The sequence below is a fragment of the Cnephaeus nilssonii genome (genome assembly GCF_951640355.1).
Source record: "Cnephaeus nilssonii genome assembly, chromosome: 7".
NCBI classification, from domain to species: domain Eukaryota; kingdom Metazoa; phylum Chordata; class Mammalia; order Chiroptera; family Vespertilionidae; genus Cnephaeus; species Cnephaeus nilssonii.
In genome coordinates this window covers 75,414,854-75,434,360 of record NC_137078.1, presented here as the reverse complement: position 1 = coordinate 75,434,360, position 19,507 = coordinate 75,414,854, and the positions used below count along the sequence as shown (strand labels likewise).

General features: G+C 57.3%; 1 protein-coding gene across 3 annotated transcripts in view; it reads left to right on the top strand.

Moving 5' to 3' along the window:
- SLC6A9 (solute carrier family 6 member 9) overlaps positions 1-19,507 on the top strand; it is a 35,615-nt gene that overhangs the window by 2,961 nt on the left and 13,147 nt on the right. Inside the window, exons 2-5 of one of the 3 annotated variants that reach the window (XM_079777141.1) lie at positions 2,796-2,911; positions 16,294-16,450; positions 17,093-17,224; positions 17,622-17,892. In XM_079777141.1, coding sequence (XP_079633267.1) covers positions 2,882-2,911; positions 16,294-16,450; positions 17,093-17,224; positions 17,622-17,892 — 590 coding nt within the window. In that variant the 5' untranslated portion in view covers positions 2,796-2,881. Of the gene's footprint in view, positions 1-2,795; positions 2,912-10,321; positions 10,470-16,293; positions 16,451-17,092; positions 17,225-17,621; positions 17,893-19,507 lie in introns of those variants that run through there. The other 2 variants (XM_079777140.1, XM_079777142.1) reach the window with 2 other exon arrangements.

Sequence of the window (19,507 nt, the reverse complement as noted above, 5' to 3'; positions counted from 1 at the left end):
TCGCTCCTCTACAGTTACAACTCTGCTTCAAAGTCCAGAATAGCTGTCAGTGCCCTCAGGTTAAAGACTAAACATCTAGGCCCCAATGGCCCTGACCTTGCTCATCTGTCCCCCTTCATGTTTGGCCACTTTCTCCCTGGCTATCTGAGCCCCAGCCTCGGCATCTTTCCTATGTTATTTCATTTGCTTAAATATTTCTTCCTCTTCCTTTCCTCATTGTTGCCACTTTGCCTAATTAACTCCTTCTGACTCTCAAATATCATTTCCTCGGGGAAGCCTTCTGTGGCTCTCAGACAGGTCAGGACCCTCTGCTTTAAGGATCTTTCTCCTTCACACCCTTTATCTCAGTCTTTAATTATATACAGTTGAGACACCAGGTTCACTCATTCCCCCTATCCTGTAAGCTGCAGGAAGGCAGAGACCCACGAGCTCTTGGTGCTAGCACAGGTCTGGCCCAGAGCAAGCCTGAAATAAATATTTGTGGAATAAATGAATTGAATTGTGGCCAGCCTCAAATGACTGATAAACAATTCAGGCCATATCCTGTTGGCTGTGGAGAACTATTGGAGAAAATCAGAGCTTTGGGGCTGTGGGAATATTTATGGATTGGAGGGGAGGAAAATGTGCAGGACTTGCAGTCAAGTAAAAAATAAAGCAGAAACTTCAGAATTTATAAAGGATTATTAGCCCTATTTTCCAAGTTGAGAATACTGGGCTCAGAGGGGTTAAGTAACTTGCTTGAAGTCATATACCTAGTGAATGGCAGAGCCAGAATTCCAGCCCAGGGATACCATATCCCAGAGCCAAGCTCTTCATTGTATGCTGAACTCCAGACTTACTGCTTGTCAATGGTGGCCCCTATATGGGTTAGGGGTAGGTCCCATGGTGCCCGGGTAATGTGAGTCTCCAACATCTGGAAGGGGGCCTGGCATGTCATGAGCATTCAGTTGGTTCTTTTGGAATGGGTATATGGGACCATTTAACATAAATGGCAGCGGTGGAGAAGTAGCAAAGCTTTTCACCCAACTCATCCTGGAGCAACCATCACTAATCTGTAAGCACGCCGAGGACAGGGACTGCATTTGCAATCAGTGCTCTGGGTTACTCTGGGTGAGGGCAATTCCAGGAGTGTCCTCAATTTACTCACCTGACCACAAGGCATAATTCCCAACCCATAGGATGGTTCTTAGTGCCATCTGCTGTTATTACTGTCATCACTGTCATTATTATTTGTTGGCTGAAGAGGGACAACTTTGGGGAAGGCAAATCTAGAACTTACAGCTTGGAGGGAGGGGTGTGGTGAATGAGGAGGACAAGGTTATGATCTTAAGGGAGTACACACACACACACCCTCCTGACTGTCCCCAGAAGACTAAAGTCATGAGCAGAGACCTCTTTAGGAGGAGTCAGAGAGGCCAGTCTGGTTGACTCAAAAAAGGAAAATGGTGACAAGTTACATCCACACTTGCCACAGGCTATGCGGGAGACCTAGTGGCCAGGGCCAAGGCTTAAAGAAGCCAAGGCTGATTTGCATAAGCAAAGAGCTTTTTCCCTGCTCTCTTAGCCTTCCAAAGACTTCCTGGGCCTGTGGGTGAGAGGTGGCCCAATCCTTCCTGGGATCAGGCCCTGTGGAGGTTGACCATCCTTATCCATCTGACCCAGGATTTTCATCCTATGAGAGAATTCTCTGAGTCTCCCTGAAGGCTGATTCATCTCCTGTGGAATCCTCAGGTGGATTCCTCTCCCGTGGCCTGTCAAAACCTGCCCTCTATCATCTGCACCTACCATTAAACCTGTATACACCTGCATGGTCCGTGTCTGCTCCTTCCTTTTGTCTGCTGCCCCTCCAGCCCCACCTTGCCTCTCAGATGCTTCCTACAAGATCTTGGCTGACCTGGGCCATCATTCCAGTGCCTGGGCCTTACCCATTTCCCTTCCATTCAACCCACACTTCCCACAAGCCCAGCACTGTGCTAAGTGCTGGACACAGAGGGGTAAACGAAACACAGACCCAAGCCCTCAGGCAACTCCCTGATTCACAGTTGATGGACTTCAAGGTAAATTAGTCTGAGTTGATAAGGACACTAGTAGATGTCTGCACAAAACACAAAGCAGGAAGCAATTTGTTTATTTTGGTTGAAGGAAAGGCTACAGAGAAGAGGTGACGTTTATGCACGGCCCTAAAGGATTTGAAGAATTTCACCTGGTGAACAGGGGGGAAGGTGTTGCAGACCAGACAGCCTGCACAAGGGCAGGGAAGCATGCCTGCACATCGCATGCTTGATGTGTCCAGAGCTTATGGTCCAAGTTAGTGACATAACAACAAGCCCAGCTGCCCCAGAGTCCAGCTGAGTGGCATCAGGCTGAGGAAAGACCGTCCTGGCTGCTGAGTGTGCTGATCCGAGCTGACCCCTCTTCAGGGAAAAGGTTGAAGCCATCCACAGACGATGAAGGGATTGGACGCTGTCCAGTTTTGTGTTCTTTTGTCTTTTATAGAATTGGGCATCTGGAGAGTCAAAAATAGACTTTTGCCCCTTGGGACAAGAAGCCTGGAGACTAAGGGATGCAGGGGAAGGGTCGGGAGAAGAGCTAGGGAGGAGCTGGTCCAGGGTCATCGAGAAAGGAGCAAGATGAGAAGCGCTTGGCGCGGGGTGGCTGCGGTTGGAGGGAAGGGAGGCCTGGCAGCTGGTGATCTGGGCCCGGCACTACCTGCTCGAGAGCCCTGAGGGCCACACGGGCCCTGCCCTGGCCCTGCCTGCGTGGCTCAGTCCTCACTCTGTGCTCTCTCTCCACAGCTCTTGAGGTCTGTGGCCTGAAAGGTGCTAGAAGCAGAGCCTGTGATTGTGGCCTGGGACTCCAGAGTCCGAAACCCACTGCCACCATGGTGGGAAAAGGTGCCAAAGGGATGCTGGTGAGTATGGGGACCAGACTGCAGGGAGCAGGGGGACATGAGCACTGCCTTCCCCCCCACCCCCCACCCCGCCCCGGGGCCTTCTGCAGCTGCTTGCCGTATGACAGGAGAGCCTAGGAGGCTCCGTGGGGCCCAAGTCTGGCACTGCCAGGCTCCTGCGTGCTAAGTTGTCCCTGCACTGGCAGGCAGCCCCTCCCCTGGCTGGTTAGTTGGCACCGCAGCTCCAAACCCACCCATAGCAGGGCAGATTCTGCCACAGAGCCCGCTAGGAGGCAGGGGGCCCACTTCCGGTCCTTTCACCAGAGACACCCTGGAGAAGGCTGTGGATCATCCTGCTGGGAGGACAGCAGAACCACTGGGCTGTCCTGGGGCTGGGACACCCCCACCCCCACCCCCACCCCCACCCCCACCCTCACCCCGGGCTCTGCCTGCCACAAGGAGTGTTTACTCTGTGCTGATCAAGGGGTCCTCTGGCCCTGGCTGTACTTCTACTCTGAAAAATAACAAAGAGTATTTCGCTTAAGTCCTCTCCTGAGGCCTCTCAGAAAACCTCCCTCTCCCCCTTCCCCAAGCCATGGTCCTTCCTTGCCCGCTGCCCCAGAGCGCAGGAGAGGTGGTGGCGAGGTGCCTTGAGAAGCAGAGGGCGAGAGCAGGGGCCGGTGAGGGCTTCCGCTCATGCTGATGGGCCGAGGAGGGCGGCACTGGCAGCAGGAACCAGGGAAGAGATGCCAGGTCCTACCCCAAGGGCAGTGCTTGTATTTCTTCTCTCCTGGGATCTTGCCTCAGGGACCAGCTAGACTGGGGCGCTGTCTGGGGAGGAAGCTAGTGACTGAGCATGGCCCTGCCCTTAGTGCCTCCCTTTCCCACATCAATTCCTTCTGCTGCTTTTCCCATTCAGTTGAGTATTGATAGACCGAGGGTCTCTGCTGAGCCTTCCCAAAGCAAGCCATCTGTCGCCAAAGATTTCTGGGAGTCAACCAACCTGGTCCAAAGGGATGGCTAGGTGTGTCCTAAGAAACATCCAGACCTGCAGATAATTCTTATGAGTTTATTTGGGCCAAACTGACACAAATTGCTGGGAAGAGAAGCCTCAATGGATGGAAAAAGTATTCTGGAGAATGGCAGTTTTGCAGCTTATTTTATACATTATAACCAAAGGAGGTGATGCAAGGGCGTTTACATGAACTTCATTGGTGATAGATTAGGGAGGCTGGAGAAGCAAAGCAGAAGGGATAAAGAGTAAAACAGAGTTGGGCACAGGATAGTTACCAAGTAACATTTACAGCACACAGAGATGGTGTTTGGGAACCTGTGGTTTTGTGTTCTGGTGTGGATGGTTGTGCCCTGAGGGACCTGGACATTTCAAAGGTATGTTAGCTTAGACACAAAAAAAAACAATGGACAGGTTCACTTAAGGTCAAGATTGACCTTGGTCAAGGTGTTGTGGGCAACAGGTGTTCGAACCAGTGGAGTCAGATTGGAACTGGGTTCAGCAACCTCAGTACTTGAGTTCTGGCTAAGAAAGAATTCAGAGCCAAGACTCAAACTATACGAGAGCATTTTTATTTATAAAATCAGAGGTAGAAGAAATAATTCATAGAAGAAATGGGCTGAGGAAAGTGAGGAAGGTAAAGGTAATGGTAATGAACCTGGGGTGGGGCTTTGGGGATGGGGGGTAAGGTGTAGGCTTGCTCCTGGGAGGGAGAGCCACTGGATCCTCTGTCTTTGGGGTTTTAAGGGAGGAGAATGTAGGGGAGGTCCCAGGGGAAGATCTCAATAGAATATTCAGCAGCTTTCCAGGTATGTCCTTTCAGGGTCTGGGTCTCCACTGATAGATTGGTTAGCACCAGAGCAGGGGGTCATTACCCAATGCAGCTGGTCCTGAGGTCAGCCTTGGCATTGCTTGTCTGGGTTTGTTGCTTTTCTGGACCTGGAGCTGAAATACAGCTGAGGCCTAGATGTTATCTCCAGGGAGGAAAGGTCACCTCGGTGGTGAGGTCTCATCCTACAATTGTCCTTTGCTAGGCATCCAAGGCTTTCCCCCTAGTGACCTTTTGTAATCTGGCCCATCATTCTTGCTCACCTCATGTTTGTCTAACTGCTTACCGCAAAGGAAGCTTTTAGTTGGGAATTTTTTAAAAAATATGTTTTTTTATTGATTTCAGAGAGGGAGAGGGAGAGAGAGATAGAAACATCAATGATGAGAATCACCGATCGGCTGCCTCCTGCATGCGCCACATGGGATCGAGCTTGCAACCCAGACCTATGCCCTTGGCTGGAATAGAACCCAGGACCCTTCAGTCCACAGGCCGATGCTCTATCCACTGAGCCAAACCAGCCAGGGCTAGTTAGGAATTTTTATGTTCAGACCATCCTTATATGGTTACTTTCAGGCCTCCCCTGAGCTGGTCAGGTTTACTATGTGGCCCCTTTTTCATCTACAGTGGTTCTGCTCCAGGCTCAGGGCCCTCCATCCCGCCCCTCAGGCCCGCTCTGGTCTAGCTCCCTCCTGGTTGGAACAAGTCTGAATGAACCAAGCTTCTGAAAGTATTTCTGAGCTATCCTGAACTCTGGGTGCTCAGCGATGGGCTGAGATGGAGGCCTCATGACCTGAATGAACACTTGCTAGGGGTGGATTTTGTGATAGAACCAAGAAAGGCCTCCACTTTCCCAGAGAAGTCTTGGAATTGCCATGGGCCTGTCTAGGAACTTGGAGATTCTGAGCCCCATGAAACCTAAGAAACCCTCTGCGTACTCCCTGGCTGCCCTTCTTTCTCGGGAGTGACCCTGGGAGGGCTGAGGCAATCAGGCAGGAGAGATGTGGGACCCACCATGGGCCGTAGGGAGCATGAATCACCATGTCCCAGAACCCTTGCCAGAGCTGAGCTTCCCGGGGCCGCAGGCCAGCCTGCCTGTGGAAGGGAATGCTGCTTTGGGACTCCGTTCCCAGCACCAGGATGTGCCTAAAGATAGCTGGGGCTCGGTTTCCTCGTGCCCTCTGCCCTTTGACTTCTGCCCGCTGCTGCTTCGTTTCAGGCTCATAGCATATGTCCCCTGGGCACCCCTGTGGTTGCTGAAATTCTATTCCTGCCTCTTTTTCAGTTCTGCTGGTGACCTTGGGCTACGCTATTGGGCTATTCTCGGGCCCTAGTTTGGAACTGAGGCCTCCTCCATTCAGTGCCTATCTCTAGGAGACGGCCTCCGAGGAGCGCCACCTCCGCTAGCTAACCGAGGTAGCTGAGCAGCACTTGATTAGGTGCTTTTCCCCTAAGGACACATGGCTAAGGCTGCACCTTTCAGACATGCCCCTGCTCTGGATGTCATGGTGGGGCAGGACACAGGGCGCTGAGGGCCATCCTGCTCAGTGGTTTCTGCTGTCATCTGTGCCCCGGTACACAGGGAGTGGGCCTCCCTGTGAGGAGGTGTCCTCATTTCCATCCACCTTTTTGTCTTTTGTTGGTGGTGGAGGTGGTAATCTGAGGATATTTTTCCTTTGATTTTTAGAGAGAGTGGAAGGGAGGGGGAGAGACCGAGAGAGAGAAACATCGATGTGAGAGAGACACATCATTTGGTTGCCTCCCACATGCACCCTGACTGGGGCTGGGGATCAAGCCTGCAACCGAAGCATGAAGTAGATGCCCTTGATCATAATCGAGCCCGGGACCCTTCAGTCTGCAGGCTGATGCTCTATCCACTGAGCCAAACCGACTTGGGCTCCATCCCCTTTTGCTCTAGGCTTGGGTGTGACGACATGGGACCGCTGGGTCTCTTCAGTGTCCACAGACATCCTGTGTCCTCCTTGGAGCTTCTGCCTGGCTCTTCATGTGGCAAGTGCCCCATGGAGGAGCAAGCTGCTTCCTAGCACGTGCCCAGGCCCACATGCCTGCTGCACGTGTCCCTGCCCCCACTCCCAGCCCAGATGGTCTCTGCCAGGCCAGCTCAGCTGCCTCCCTCACGCCTCAGCAGCTCCCAGGACAGGGCCATGCAAGAACCCAGCTGGCCAGGGTGCCTCCAAGCCTGGGAGCAGCTGGGGTGCTTAGGGGCACTTGGGGGTGGGGGGAGCGGTGGATGGGGCGGTCCTTCCATGGAGACCTCATAGAGACCTCATACCTCTGTACACGTGGTAGGGGGGAGGTTACTGGGGCTCAGAGGACAGAGCTGGAGGAGTGAAGGCCAGGACAGAAGAGCCCCCCTGGGTCAGCTTTAACCCTGCTGCCTCGCACCAAGTACACAAGTTGGTGGCCCCAGGCCCTCCCCCATTCATACAGTGTCTTGGGCAGCAGAGACCTTGGGGAGCCTCTTTGGTCTCTCCCCAGAACTCACTGGTTGCTTCTGTACTGGGACAAATAAGAGCAGAGTCACCCGGGCCAGGGCCCTAGATGCCAGAGCATCTAAATTCTCCCAGAAGGCTTTGCAAGCACCACAGATTGCCTGGGTCCGCTCCACCCTGTTCTGCTTTGACCTGAGGGTTTGGATACCTCTTGTCTGCAGTATCCATCCCAGGGCCTGGCACACAGTGCACACTCACCCAGCCCAAGTCCCGGCATGTGGCAAGTGCTCAACTAGCAGAGGCTTGGGCACTCCCTTGGTAGAAGGCTGTTGCCTACTAAGCACTCACCTAGCACGAGTCCCAGCATGTGGCAAGTGCTCAGCTAGTACTGATTTGGCACACATTGGCCACTTCCTTAGTACAGAGCCTATCACACAGTAGGCACGCATCTAGCACAGCTCCAGGCACATAGTGGGTGCTCACCCTACTCAGGGCCAGGCATACATTGGGTCATCACCTGACACAGAATATGGCACATATGGGGTACTCACCCAGCGCAGGACCTAGCATACCACAGGGGCTCACTGGCTTGGGGCTGATACATGGTAAATGCACTCTGGCGCACAATGGGCCTTGGCAGTATTGGACTTGGCACACAGTGGGCACTCTCTCAACACAGGTCCTGGCACACAGTGAGTGTTTCCTAGCGCAGGCCTGGCATACTGTGTATTCTTCCATTATTGGATTTGGCTCATAGTGAGCACGCTGCTAACACAGGTCCTGGCCCATAGTGGGTGCTTTTTTTATGTAAGGCCTGGCACAGGAGGCGCTCTCCTAGCCAGGACAGCCTAGACGTTCAACTAGATGATCCTAGATGTGCAACTATCCTCTCCCCAGGGAAATGAACACTATCTAGATCCAAAGGCTAAGGCCTGTCCTTCCTCAAGCTTCCTCTCTAGACCTGGGACCCTGCCCTCCCTTCTCCTTGGTCTCCTTCCCCTCCCCACCCGCCCTGAAACCCACCTGCCGGTCCTGTGCTCTCCTTCCCCTCATACAGCTTCCTTGAAGCTCTCCTCCCACCCCCAGCACTTCTCAGTCCTGGCTCAGCAGCACCTTCCCTCAGACTCACAGGGCACAACAAAGCCCCTAGACTCCTTGCCCCTCGGGAAGCATGCCCACTCTTATTAAGAAAAGTCAGAGGTGGGGGTTGGGGAGCTGGCCTCCCTAAGTGGGGCTGGAGCAGCTGGATCCCACTAATGAGGCCTCATTACGGCCAGGGCCCAGCTGGGCTGCTGCCGCCTCCTGTCCCCATGGCCAGAGCCAGAGAAAGCCATCCAGCCAGGGCTGCCTGTTCTGGGCACCCAGCCCAGGCCAGGGCAGCTAGAGCCCAGAGCCCACCCTGGGTGGAAGTGAGCATTTGGGCATCATGGGTGACTGGGCCTTCCTGGAGCCAGTGGCCCCGCCAGGGCCTTGGCCCTCAGTCTGTGCCTGCAGGAAGTCAGCGGAGCATGTCTGGGGACCTGGCTGCATGAGGCTGGCCCAGTGCGTGGCTGAGTCAGTGGGGTCTGAGGCCATTCTTAGAATGCTTGCTTGAGCCAAGGCCGGTCTCCATCTTTCCCCCCAAACTGGGGATTAAAATGTACCTACCTCAAGGGGTTGTTGGGAGGATTAAATGAGTTGCTGTCTATATATAAAGTGTTTAGGTCAGTGTCTGGCTCAGAGTAAGCACTTAATATGCGTTATCTGTTACTAATTATTACTAATTATTACTAATGCTCGCTAGCTTCAGTAATGAGTGGATATTATCCCCATTTTAGAGATGAAGAAACCAAGACCAGACATGTTAATTGTCCACATGTTGGTGAGAAACTGGCAGAGCTGGGATTGGAACCCAGGCCTGTATGACTCTAAAGCCTGTGCCCCCCCCACTTTTTTTTAATAAATATGTTTTTATTGGTTTTGAGAGAGGGAGGAAGAGAGAGGGAGAGAAACATTGATCAGCTGCCTCCTTCCTGCATACCCACCCCCTCTGCACTGGGCATGAGCTCTGACCGGAATCGAACTGGCAGACTCTAGGTGTGTGGGATGACGCTCAACCAGTTGAGCCACACCGGCCAGGGCAAGCCGTGCCCTTTTTATTTCAGTGTCATCGTGGCATGTTCCCTTTGGAGTCACGACGCTTACCAAACCCACGGGAAGGCTGTTCTTTACATCAGAATTCATACATGCTTCCCCTGGACGAATGATCCGACCGTGTGCCAGGCCCTCTGCCAGACGATGAATCTCCAAGAGCCACGCTTCCCAGGCCCAGCGCTCTCCTGCCCACCTTCCTGGCCCCTGGCCTGTGGTCTCTCCATCCGTTGGAGACTGACCAGCGACTGTGGCCTCAGAGAAGAGGGTCTGAGTCACATCCCACCCCAGTCACAGCAGCACCCGCAGGACGCTGCCGGCCCACGCAGCACGCACTCCCAGAGCAGCACCCCGGTTCTGGGCAGCCCAGTACCAACCCCCAAGGGTCCTCATTCCACAGCCCCCTTTGTCTGGAGCCTGTGGTGACCCCCCTCTTAGCCAAGGCCATCTTCCCTCGGACAGTGAAAGCACAGTGCACACCGTCAGTCACATTCTCCTACCAGGGCGCCTCATCATCTCGGCTAGTTGGGGACCCCCACGTCTGGGCAGGGAGACAGCTCCGGGGCCTGGCAGCCCCAGCCCACACCACTCTAAGAAGTCTGAGGTGCTTTGGATGCACCTGACCCCCCTGCCGGGAGCCCACCGAATGCCAGGCCTAGGGGCCTAGAAGCATCCGAGCCCCAAAGGCCCAGCTCTGGGCGAGAAGTGCGCCGCCCTCTCACACTCTCCTGAGTTCGCTCTGTGGTTGAGAGAGAGAGAGAGAGAGAGATAGAGAGAGAGAGAGAGAGAGAGAGAGTGTGTGTGTGTGTGTGTGTGTGTGTGTGTGTGTGTGTGTGTTTTGTTCCAATAACTTGCTGGGAACAAGAGAAAAACACAACAAACCCCATGCCTCACTCCAGCTCTGGAGCACCCTCGCTGGGCTGCATGGGGCCGGGCCGGAGGGGGAGGGCCCGGGCGGGGGAGGCCGAGCTCCGGGAGGAGACGAGGTGAGAGTAATTGCTGCTGCCCAGCCAGCAGTGGGAGAGGCAGGGGATGCGCAGTGCCGCCCAGAGCTGGCAGGGGTGTGAATGAGCGGAGGAGACACGCGTGCTCCTCTCCGAGTGCTCACCCGGGATGGCCGCAGCTCACGGACCTGTGGCCCCCTCCTCCCCAGAACAGGTCAGTCACCTTCCAGAAGGTCGAGCCCCGGTGCCAGGCAGTCTGGGAGGCTGCCCTGGGGGTGGGGAGAGGGGCTGAGTGATCTGTGCCAGGGAGGGGCAGGCACAGCCAGCGAGCGAGACAGACACCAGCCAAAGTGACCCAGAAAGTCGCAACTGTGCAAAGGAGTGCAGGAAGAGTTCGCTGTGTGGTGGGGACACGGGGGGGAGGCCAGTGGGGGTGTGAGGGCTCCCCCAGCCCAAGGACCTGCTGAGAATCTGCTCTGTGTATCAAAGCTGCATTGTCCAAGCTCCCGGGGAGACGGACCGGAGGTGCCCAGGAATTGTACTAATCAATACAGCCCCATTGTCTGCCACGGCAGTTACTCCTATGGGGAGCGTGGGTGAGGGGCAGGGGGACATGGTACATGGACTCGGTGGTGAGGGTGGGGGAAGGAGACGGGGTGAGACTCAGCCGGAAGGTGAGACCCTCTGGAATGTTCACTAGTGCCCGGGTAGGGTGGGTGCTGGCATGCCCTAATCCCTGGAAGTTAGGGCTGGGCAGGGCTGTCAGGCACAATGGGGCTGATGGCAGCAAGGATAAGAGGACCAGGACAGCCACCCGCCATCCTGTGGGGCATCCTAACTTGACCTTCAGGAGGCAAGAGAAGGAATGACCTCTGGAGAGGCGTGGGTTGGTTTGGGGAGAAGCATTATGCAGAGCTGCCCTCAAACCCCAGGACTACCAGGGTCAAACACCAAAGCCACTTCCGCTGCCCACCGACTGGGGTAGAGACTGCCCACAGCTGCCGCAGCATGGAGCAGGCTGCTGGGCTTCTCTGGGGCAGAGGCAGGGCCCACCCAACGCCCCCCATTCCTGCTCCCCAAGGCCTGGAGCAGAGCCTGGCATGACTGAGAGGTGTGTCTTCTGTCTGCTGCTCCCCAAACGGGCAGGTCGCTCTCTGCCAGTCATGGCTCTGGAATGAAAGAGCGCAAGGCATGTCCTTGCCCTCTCACCTGCTGTATGAGGCCTGGACTCGGGGGGTGGGGCGGCTAGAGATTACCCTGAGGTGTTCCTTGAGGGAGGAGGCACTAATCGCCCCTGTGCACGGATTGGCCTCAGGTAGACGTTCCCATGGTCCTGCTCCTCTGGCTGCGACCCGACTCTTTCCCGTGCCTGGATAAGAGAGGCCGGAAGGCTCTGTCACTGCAGGACAGGTGCTACCCGAGGGCCAGCCAGGCCCCTGGACTGATGGGAGAGAGCTTGGGGAACAAGAAGCGAGGGGTGTGAGGAGGTCGTGGGCTCTTCTGAGGCAGCCGCAATTTACCGTAATGCTGTTCTGCTTAAATGTCCCCCTGGGGCTCAGAGAAAGTTGCCAGTGATCTGGATTTGGCTCACGGTCAGTCTGGGATGTGGGGTCTTGCCCGTTCTCCTCCATAAAGTTTGTCTTGGATGGACTACGTCCCATGAGCAAACCCTGGGTCTGCAGAGTCCCAAACAAGCAGCCCTCTGGGTCCCAGGGGGCCCGCCCAGCCAGGCCGCTCCAGGATTCCTGTGTCCTCCGAGAGCAGGAGGAGGGAGCTCACAATTCACAAAAATATCCAGGGGACGCTGGTCTCGGAGGGTGGGAGTCGGGAGCCAGCGCAGGGCCGGGGCCCAGCTGGAAATCTGGGTTCTCTGCGTAGTGCATGGAGAGAGGAGGAGTCCATCCCGTGGGGCTGGTCACCTCTGAGAGGAGCCTTTGTAGCTTTGTTTCCTCTTTCACACTTTTCTGTAGTTTCTAATTGTGTGTGTGTGTGTGTGTGTGTGTGATAAGCTTATAATGCTTTTATAATCCAAAAGAAATGCAATAACATTTTTTTTTTTTAAGTAGTCTAGAAAGTTAGTGGGAACTAATGGAAAACACAGGAGAGAGTCAGAAATAGCAAAATTCCAGGCAAGGCAGAACGACGCAGTGTTAGGTCTACTGAGGTGCCTAGTCTCTCCCGTGATTTCATAGGTAAGGCTGCTGAGATGCTGAGTGGAGCTGCCCTGCCCGGGTCACTGGGGCGCCGGCTTCAGAACACCGGGTTCTAACCCCCAGTGCAGGGTCCGGCCCTGCTGAGCCCAGGGCACAGTGGGAGACCCGGATTCTGCCCTCAAAGCTGAACAGCCTTAATCCCAGGGGCTCATCTAGAGCAGGGAGTAAGCCGGGAAGAGGGCTATGTGAAGGACTTATGTAAGTGACTGCTCGGGGTGGGGGTGTTAACCCAAGATGGGTCACAAGTCCTGTGCAGGGAGGACGCTGCCGCCTCAGTGACGGCTTCTATGGGGAGGGGGCATCTGAGGGTCATGTAGAAAGAGAGCTCCAAAGCCTACATTCTGCCTGGCCTGGGGGAGCCCGCTTACAAGGCAGGGTAGTCCCCATCCTGGAGACCACCCACCAGACCAATGTGGGGGAGTCAGGGGTGAGGGCAGGGAGCTGTCCAGGGAGTCTGGGAAAGAGGTGCCCACCCGGAGGGGCCCCAGGCCACTATGGTTTAATTCACTTCCAAGGTGTGAGCAAGGGAGAAGGGAGAGCAGTGAGGGGCAGACAGTGGGAGACGGTGACAGGCAGGAGCGGCCTGGAGCCCGGCCAGTTGGCGGGGCTGAGCTAGGTTAGGCCGCTGGGCCACCAGTCTGGGTCACACCGTGAGCACAAAGGGGTTCTTCCGTGGGCAACTTCAGGGCCGGGGACCGCGGCAGTGACAGTTATTAGTAATATCCGCGATACAGCCGCCCACCCAGCAGATCAAAAAAACGAGAGGCTTAGTTTAGGGAACATCGTACAAGGCGCAAAACACTATGTGGCCTTGAAAAAGGCTCGCCAGCCAGGGCCCTCACTGCCCAGGAAGGAAGTAGCAGGAAGTCCCCAGAGGGGGGCTGGAGAGGGAAGGGAACTAGACTTCCGGGAACCACCTATCCCCGCCCAGTGCGATTTAGAGCTCTCCTCCTCTGTGTCCTTGGACAAAGGTAGGCTAGCTCTGTCCTCCACTGAGGACGGCGCCCTCACCAGCCGAGACACCGGACACACTTGGAATGGAAGTCAGAGGCCTCGCTGTGGGCAAGGCTCCCTCCGGTGGGGCACCCAGTGCTGAGCTCCAGGGCCAGGGAGCGTCCCCGGGACACGGGTGCTGCCTCTGCTGGGAGCTGCGGGCACCCCCTGCGGCGTGTCATTTCACGGACCTCCAGCGCCTTCTGCACAGCTGACCCCTGGTGCCGTGGGTAACTTCCCCGTTCCAGGCCCCTGTCCTGGGGGCTCCGGCCACCCAGGGTGGCAGCCTGGTTAGCGCATGATCGGTTATGTGCTGCTCATTAACGGAGCACGCCGGCTCTCGAGGGCTCAGTCAAGCGGCCGCCTGTGGCGCGTGGCTGGGAGCATCACCACCCTCCCGGTCCCCTCCACGCCGGGGAGGGAGCAGACCGCAGAGATCTAAGTCTGTTCCTGCAGCACTTGGCTGTGGGGGCTGGAGCCAGGAGACAGGCCTCAAACCGCAAGCCTTAGGGACCGTGCTGTCCGCCGGGGCCTTACCCTCCCCTTGCCCAGGAGGCCATCCTGGACTCTCGGTGTCTCTCTTACAGCCGTAACCGCTGCCCTGTGACCCCACCCACATACTCTGCAGCTGCCACACTCCCCCATTGTGCCCCTAAGTAAACAAGCCTTGGACAGAATGGAACTGTTACTGTAGGTCCATTTAGAGGACCCTATTTGGCTGAGATTTGTTAGGACATGAATGAACTACCCCACGCAGGCCTCACACCCTCTCACAAAATGCCCCTTGACCCTGCGGTACTGCTAGGCCTGTCCCAAAGGAGGCTCCGGGAGGTGGTGACAGGCTTGGGCAGGGTTCTGTGGGGCCTGTCACAGAGGGCACACTTGGGCTGCGAGCCACCGTCTCCCACAGCCAAACAGGCCTTCAAGCCTCTGCCTCAGGGCGGCCTTCCCTGACCCCGCGTCCCTCACCCCCACCCCGCGTCCCCCTGCACGCTCCTGCGACTTGAGAAATGCCCCTTGTGCTCAGGTTGCAGTTGCCTATAAGACTTGTTTTATTTATGTCGCCGATGGCTTACTCCTCACTAGACTTCTAGCTCTGAGTGGGTGGTGTGTCTGTTTATTGTTTAATTCCTAGTGCCCGGGCAGGGCCCGGGACACGGCAGGTGTTAGTAAATCTCCATGGTTGCACGAATGAATCGATAAATGAATGAACGCAGGTTGAAAGAAGTTGCTCCGGGTGCTTCTTGAAGGAGACCCCACAATTCCTCGGGCTGTGCCCCAGAACTCCCAAGGGGGTGTGCGGGCCAGCGTCTCTGCTGGGGACAGTGCTGGATCAGGTATGCAAGACAGTGGCTCCACAAGGGTGTCCACGGTGTGCGAGCCCAGAGGGACCCAATGTGCCCACGGTGGGAGCAGGGGGTGCGCAGCGGGGGCCTCCGCCGGCCGTGGGGGCCCTGGGTCTGCATTCCCAGTGCCTGTCCCGGAGGCGCCCAGTCCCCTGGAGCCCTCCTCCGCTCTGCGTTTGTCAGTCAGTGTCAGGGCCCGCCAGCATTGCACAGCACCGGCCTTTGTTTACTGGCTAACGCGACAGTTGTCCTTGAATGCGTCCCTTTCAAGCGGAGGGTCAGCGTCACCGCCTGTTTCCCCTCAGAGGCCGAGCCGCTCTGTCTCTGATCCTGGGTGTTCTCCAGGGACTCCTGTCTGTGTCTCTCCATCTCTTACGAGGCTGTCTCTGTCCGTGCTTCTCTGTTAGTGACACTCGGGGTCCCTAAGTCTCTTAGTGAGACCCCTCGGAGCCCCGAGGTTCCGGCTCAGGGTGACTGGGGTTCCCGCTCACCTGGGAGGCTGGGAGGGGAAAGAGCACATTGTCCCTTTCTACCCGGGTTCCAAAAGGCGCTGCCTTCAGCGCGGCCTCCCAGCCAGGCCTGCAGCTCCCCAGGCAGGTCTGGTGTTCCCTTGGGGCAAATCCCCTCCCCTGCCCCTCCTGACCAGCCCCCTCTTCGGCAGCGGCCCCCCCCCCGCCCCCCTCAGCTCAGAGACCCCTTCCTGGAGTCATGCCCTCTGTTTCCCCTAGCAGAGTCTGCCCTCCAAGTCTGGCGTGGTGCCTACAACTCTGGTCTCCTCCCCCAACCCCTGGCCAGCACCACCCAGCTCGGGTCAGCTCCCCCAGGGCCCCCTCCCCAGCCCTGGGCAATGGAGGGGGCTCCACTGGGCTCTCCCACCCTGAGTCCCAGGATGCCCTTCCCAGTTCTGGCCCAGCTCAGTTGCTTCCCCTTCCCCAGCCCACAGCACACCCAGCGCCCCCCGGAAAGACCAGCTGGGGGAGAGGTCCAGCACCCCTTCCTCCGCGGCCTCCTGTCCTGGGCAGCGTGCTCAGCCTGGCAATGTGGCGGCGGCGGGAGGGGGGCTGTCTGGACACAGGCCCCTTTGTGCCAGCCTGACTTGGCTGCTTGGTATGAAGCTCAGCTGCTCCCAGGTCCTCACCCAGAGAGCGAAGGGAGCACTTCAGGGGCTGGGCTGGGGCACTCCCAACCCCAGCTGCCTCTCAGCGTCTCACCTGTCAGTCACTGGCAGCAGCTCCTCAGGTGGGATGGTGCCCTGGCGTGGGTGCTCGGGGGCTGGGGAGGGCAGCCCCACTTGGCGCCCTCTGGCAGCCGCTCCTCCCTGCTCTCCCTTCCGCCAGGTCTGCTGTGGCTCCTGCCAGCAGAGGCGAAGGCCCGTGTGGGCGGCAGGAGCTTGGAGGGTCCACGGTGTCCCCGCTGGGGGAGGAGCAGAGGATCAGGCATGGAAGCAAATGCCTCGCTGATGGTGACTTCTTTCCTGTCCCCACAGAATGGTGCTGTGCCCAGCGAGGCCACCAAGAGGGACCAGAACCTCAAACGGGGCAACTGGGGCAACCAGATCGAGTTTGTACTGACGAGCGTGGGCTATGCCGTGGGCCTGGGCAATGTCTGGCGCTTCCCATACCTCTGCTATCGCAACGGGGGAGGTACCCAGTGGGCACAGGGCAGGGACCACCCACTTGGATAGAGCCCACTCACCAGGGCCCAGGCCAGCTCCCCCCCCCCCCCCCCCCCCCGCACCTGGGTACAGGCCTCACTCCCCACAGGCTGGCCTCCAACCCTGATCTCCTTCGGCCCCATCTCTGGCTTAGATGCCCTTTACCTAAGGCCCAGACCGCCCCTGACCCTGGCAGTCTGCCTTTGGGGCCCTCCCTGCCAGCCTGCTCCCTCAAGGTGAAGAGAGGTGGAGAAATGCACCCCAACCTCCCGAGGTTCCCTGTCTTCTATCCCATATTTTAACCACCCCCCCGCCCAAGTAGTTCAGGGACATTTGAGGATCCCAGAACCTAATGTTATGAAATTGCTTGGCTAAGCCATCAAATCCCACCTAAACATGGTGCGCTGGGCCTTGGGTTCTGCTCAGAGCAGACTTTCTGGGAGCCTCTGACAAGATCAAAGACAGGCGGGTGGGGGGGGGGGGGTAGCCTCAGACCCCGGCTCCTGCTCAGTGCGAGGCACGCCCTCCTTGGGTCCTAGCCAATTATAAAGGTTTGGCTGTTGGGTTCCCAGCAGGAAGAGGGAGGGGTCCCCCCTGCCTGCCCCTGAGCCGCCCTCTCCCTGCCCGCCAGGCGCCTTCATGTTTCCCTACTTCATCATGCTGATATTCTGCGGGATCCCTCTCTTCTTCATGGAGCTCTCCTTCGGCCAGTTTGCAAGTCAGGGCTGCTTGGGGGTCTGGAGGATCAGCCCCATGTTCAAAGGTGAGGCCTGGGCTGGGTACACACACACACACACACACACACACACACGCGCGCGCGCGCGCGCGCCTATGGGGGCTGTGCAGACTCACCCATCTGTACAAACACTGCCAACCCCTGTGGAGCCCTCATGCTGACCCCATGCCTCACATCAATGACCAAGGCCATGGACACATGCTGGGATCCATGTTTGCTTGGCCTCCACCCTTCCCTCCTACTTACGTGTACACACAAAACCCCTTCAGCCCCCGCCCCACCCCCACCCCCCGCTTGCCCTTGCCAAGGCCTTGACCTGTCCCTTCCGTGGCCTTGCATGAAAGCCTGCCCCTTCGGCCCTTTACAACGAACCTCGCCTCCTCCAGCGGATGTGTGAGGCGGCTGCTCTCCCGCCCTCCCCCAGGTGTGGGCTACGGCATGATGGTGGTGTCTACGTACATCGGCATCTACTACAATGTGGTCATCTGCATCGCCTTCTACTACTTCTTCTCGTCCATGACAAACGTGCTGCCCTGGACCTACTGCAATAACCCCTGGAACTCCCCCGACTGCGCCGGCGTGCTGGACGCCTCCAACCTCACCAATGGCTCCCAGCCTGCCTCCCTGCCCAGCAACCTTTCCCACCTGCTCAACCGCACCCTCCAGAGGACCAGCCCCAGCGAGGAGTATTGGAGGTGAGGTCCCCCTTGGGCCTGGGCTGCAGGGACACCTGGTGCCAACCCGCGGCCCTCCCTCTCGCCGCCAGGCAGCAGTCCGCAGAGTCGGTAGGGTGCCTGCTGCAGGGTCAGCCCTCCGCTGGGCACCGAGTGAGGCAGAGGTGCATGAAGAGGTGTAAGGAGTTCACGGCCTGTTCCGAAGAGGCTGGCACACCAGAGAGCATGGGGAGACGGGATGTTGAGTTGTGGAGTCCTTATGAGGTAGCAGTCGGGCAAGTGTGCAGAGGGAGAGTCTGGGAAAAGGGGGCAAAGGCCGTGGGGCCCAGATGGGCAACGGCTGGTCTTGAGCCCGAGGGGAACCTGTTCTGATGAGAGGAACAAGTATGTGGGGAACACATGGGCCGTGAGGTGGCCGCGGAGGGCGCCCTGGCCTTCTTGGAGAACCTGTAAGAATTAAGCGTAGATTTAATGCTGCAGAACACAAGGAGCCATGGAAGTTTCCTGAGCCTGGGCTGTCATCCTAAAGCTGTGCTCAGGAAAGACAGGTCCCACTGTGCTCTGGGGTCATGGAGACCGGAGTCTCAGAGCTGCTGGGACACCTTGTCCCAACGGGTGGCTATAAGGATGCCCTGGAGGAAATTCCCTATGTCAAGTTGGAGAACCTGTGGGCAGAAGGCTTTGGGAGTTGATGGTAAACCTCATTCATTCACTCTACAAATATTCACTACAGAGCCTGCCAGGCCCTGTGTGCCCATGGGGTGCGAATGGCCTAGGGCTCCTGCCCTGAGAAGGTCACCGTCCAGTGGGGAGACGTAGCTAATATACCAGGGGCAGGTGCTTCCTGCAGAAATGTGCAGGGGCGTGGTGGGGGCACAACAGGTAGCGGTCAGTCCTAAGGGGGTGGAGGCGAGACGATGTGGCTAAGAAGGCTCTTCAGAGGAGGGAGAGAAGGGATTGGGAGAAACGAGCAGGTAAGCAGAGGCGAAGAGATGGCAAATGGAGCTGGGGTTGGGGGCAGGTGGGACACTGAGTATTGAGACAGAAGAAGCCAGCGGGCATCATATGGTGCAGGGCTTCCCCGGCCAGGCTAAGGGTTTGAGGCTTTCTCCTCTGGGTCACGAGAGCCATAGGAGAGATGGCCAAGACCCCAGTGATACCCGAAGTCTTAGTAGATCCATATCCTCTAAGCCCAGTCCCAGAGCTCAGACTCCTCAGGCCTGGCTTCCCATGCCGGGCTGTAGACGTTCAAAGGGGGCCGAGAGGTTCCCTGCCCTTGGGGGGGCGGGGTCCACTGTGTAGACAGCAGGGAAGACTCCGTCAGTCACTGGACAGATCGTTTCTTCAGCACCTGCCAGGTACCAGGCCCTGCACTGCCTCATGGAGCTCACATCTGATGGGAGAACCAAGCAAATAAGTACCCCCTTCTGTGTTCTGCACTGGAGACGTGGTGTGGGCTGGGCCACTTGTCCTAGACTGGGGGTGGACCTCTCTAGAAGCTCCCAGATGCACAAAGCCCCACCCACATCCCCCAGATGTTCCAGAAGAGTTTGCCATAGGGCTGCCTGCCAGGGATTCCCAGCCCAGTGGGGCCACCCAGGGCAAAGCTCTGGGGAGTTTATCCAGTGCCATCAGA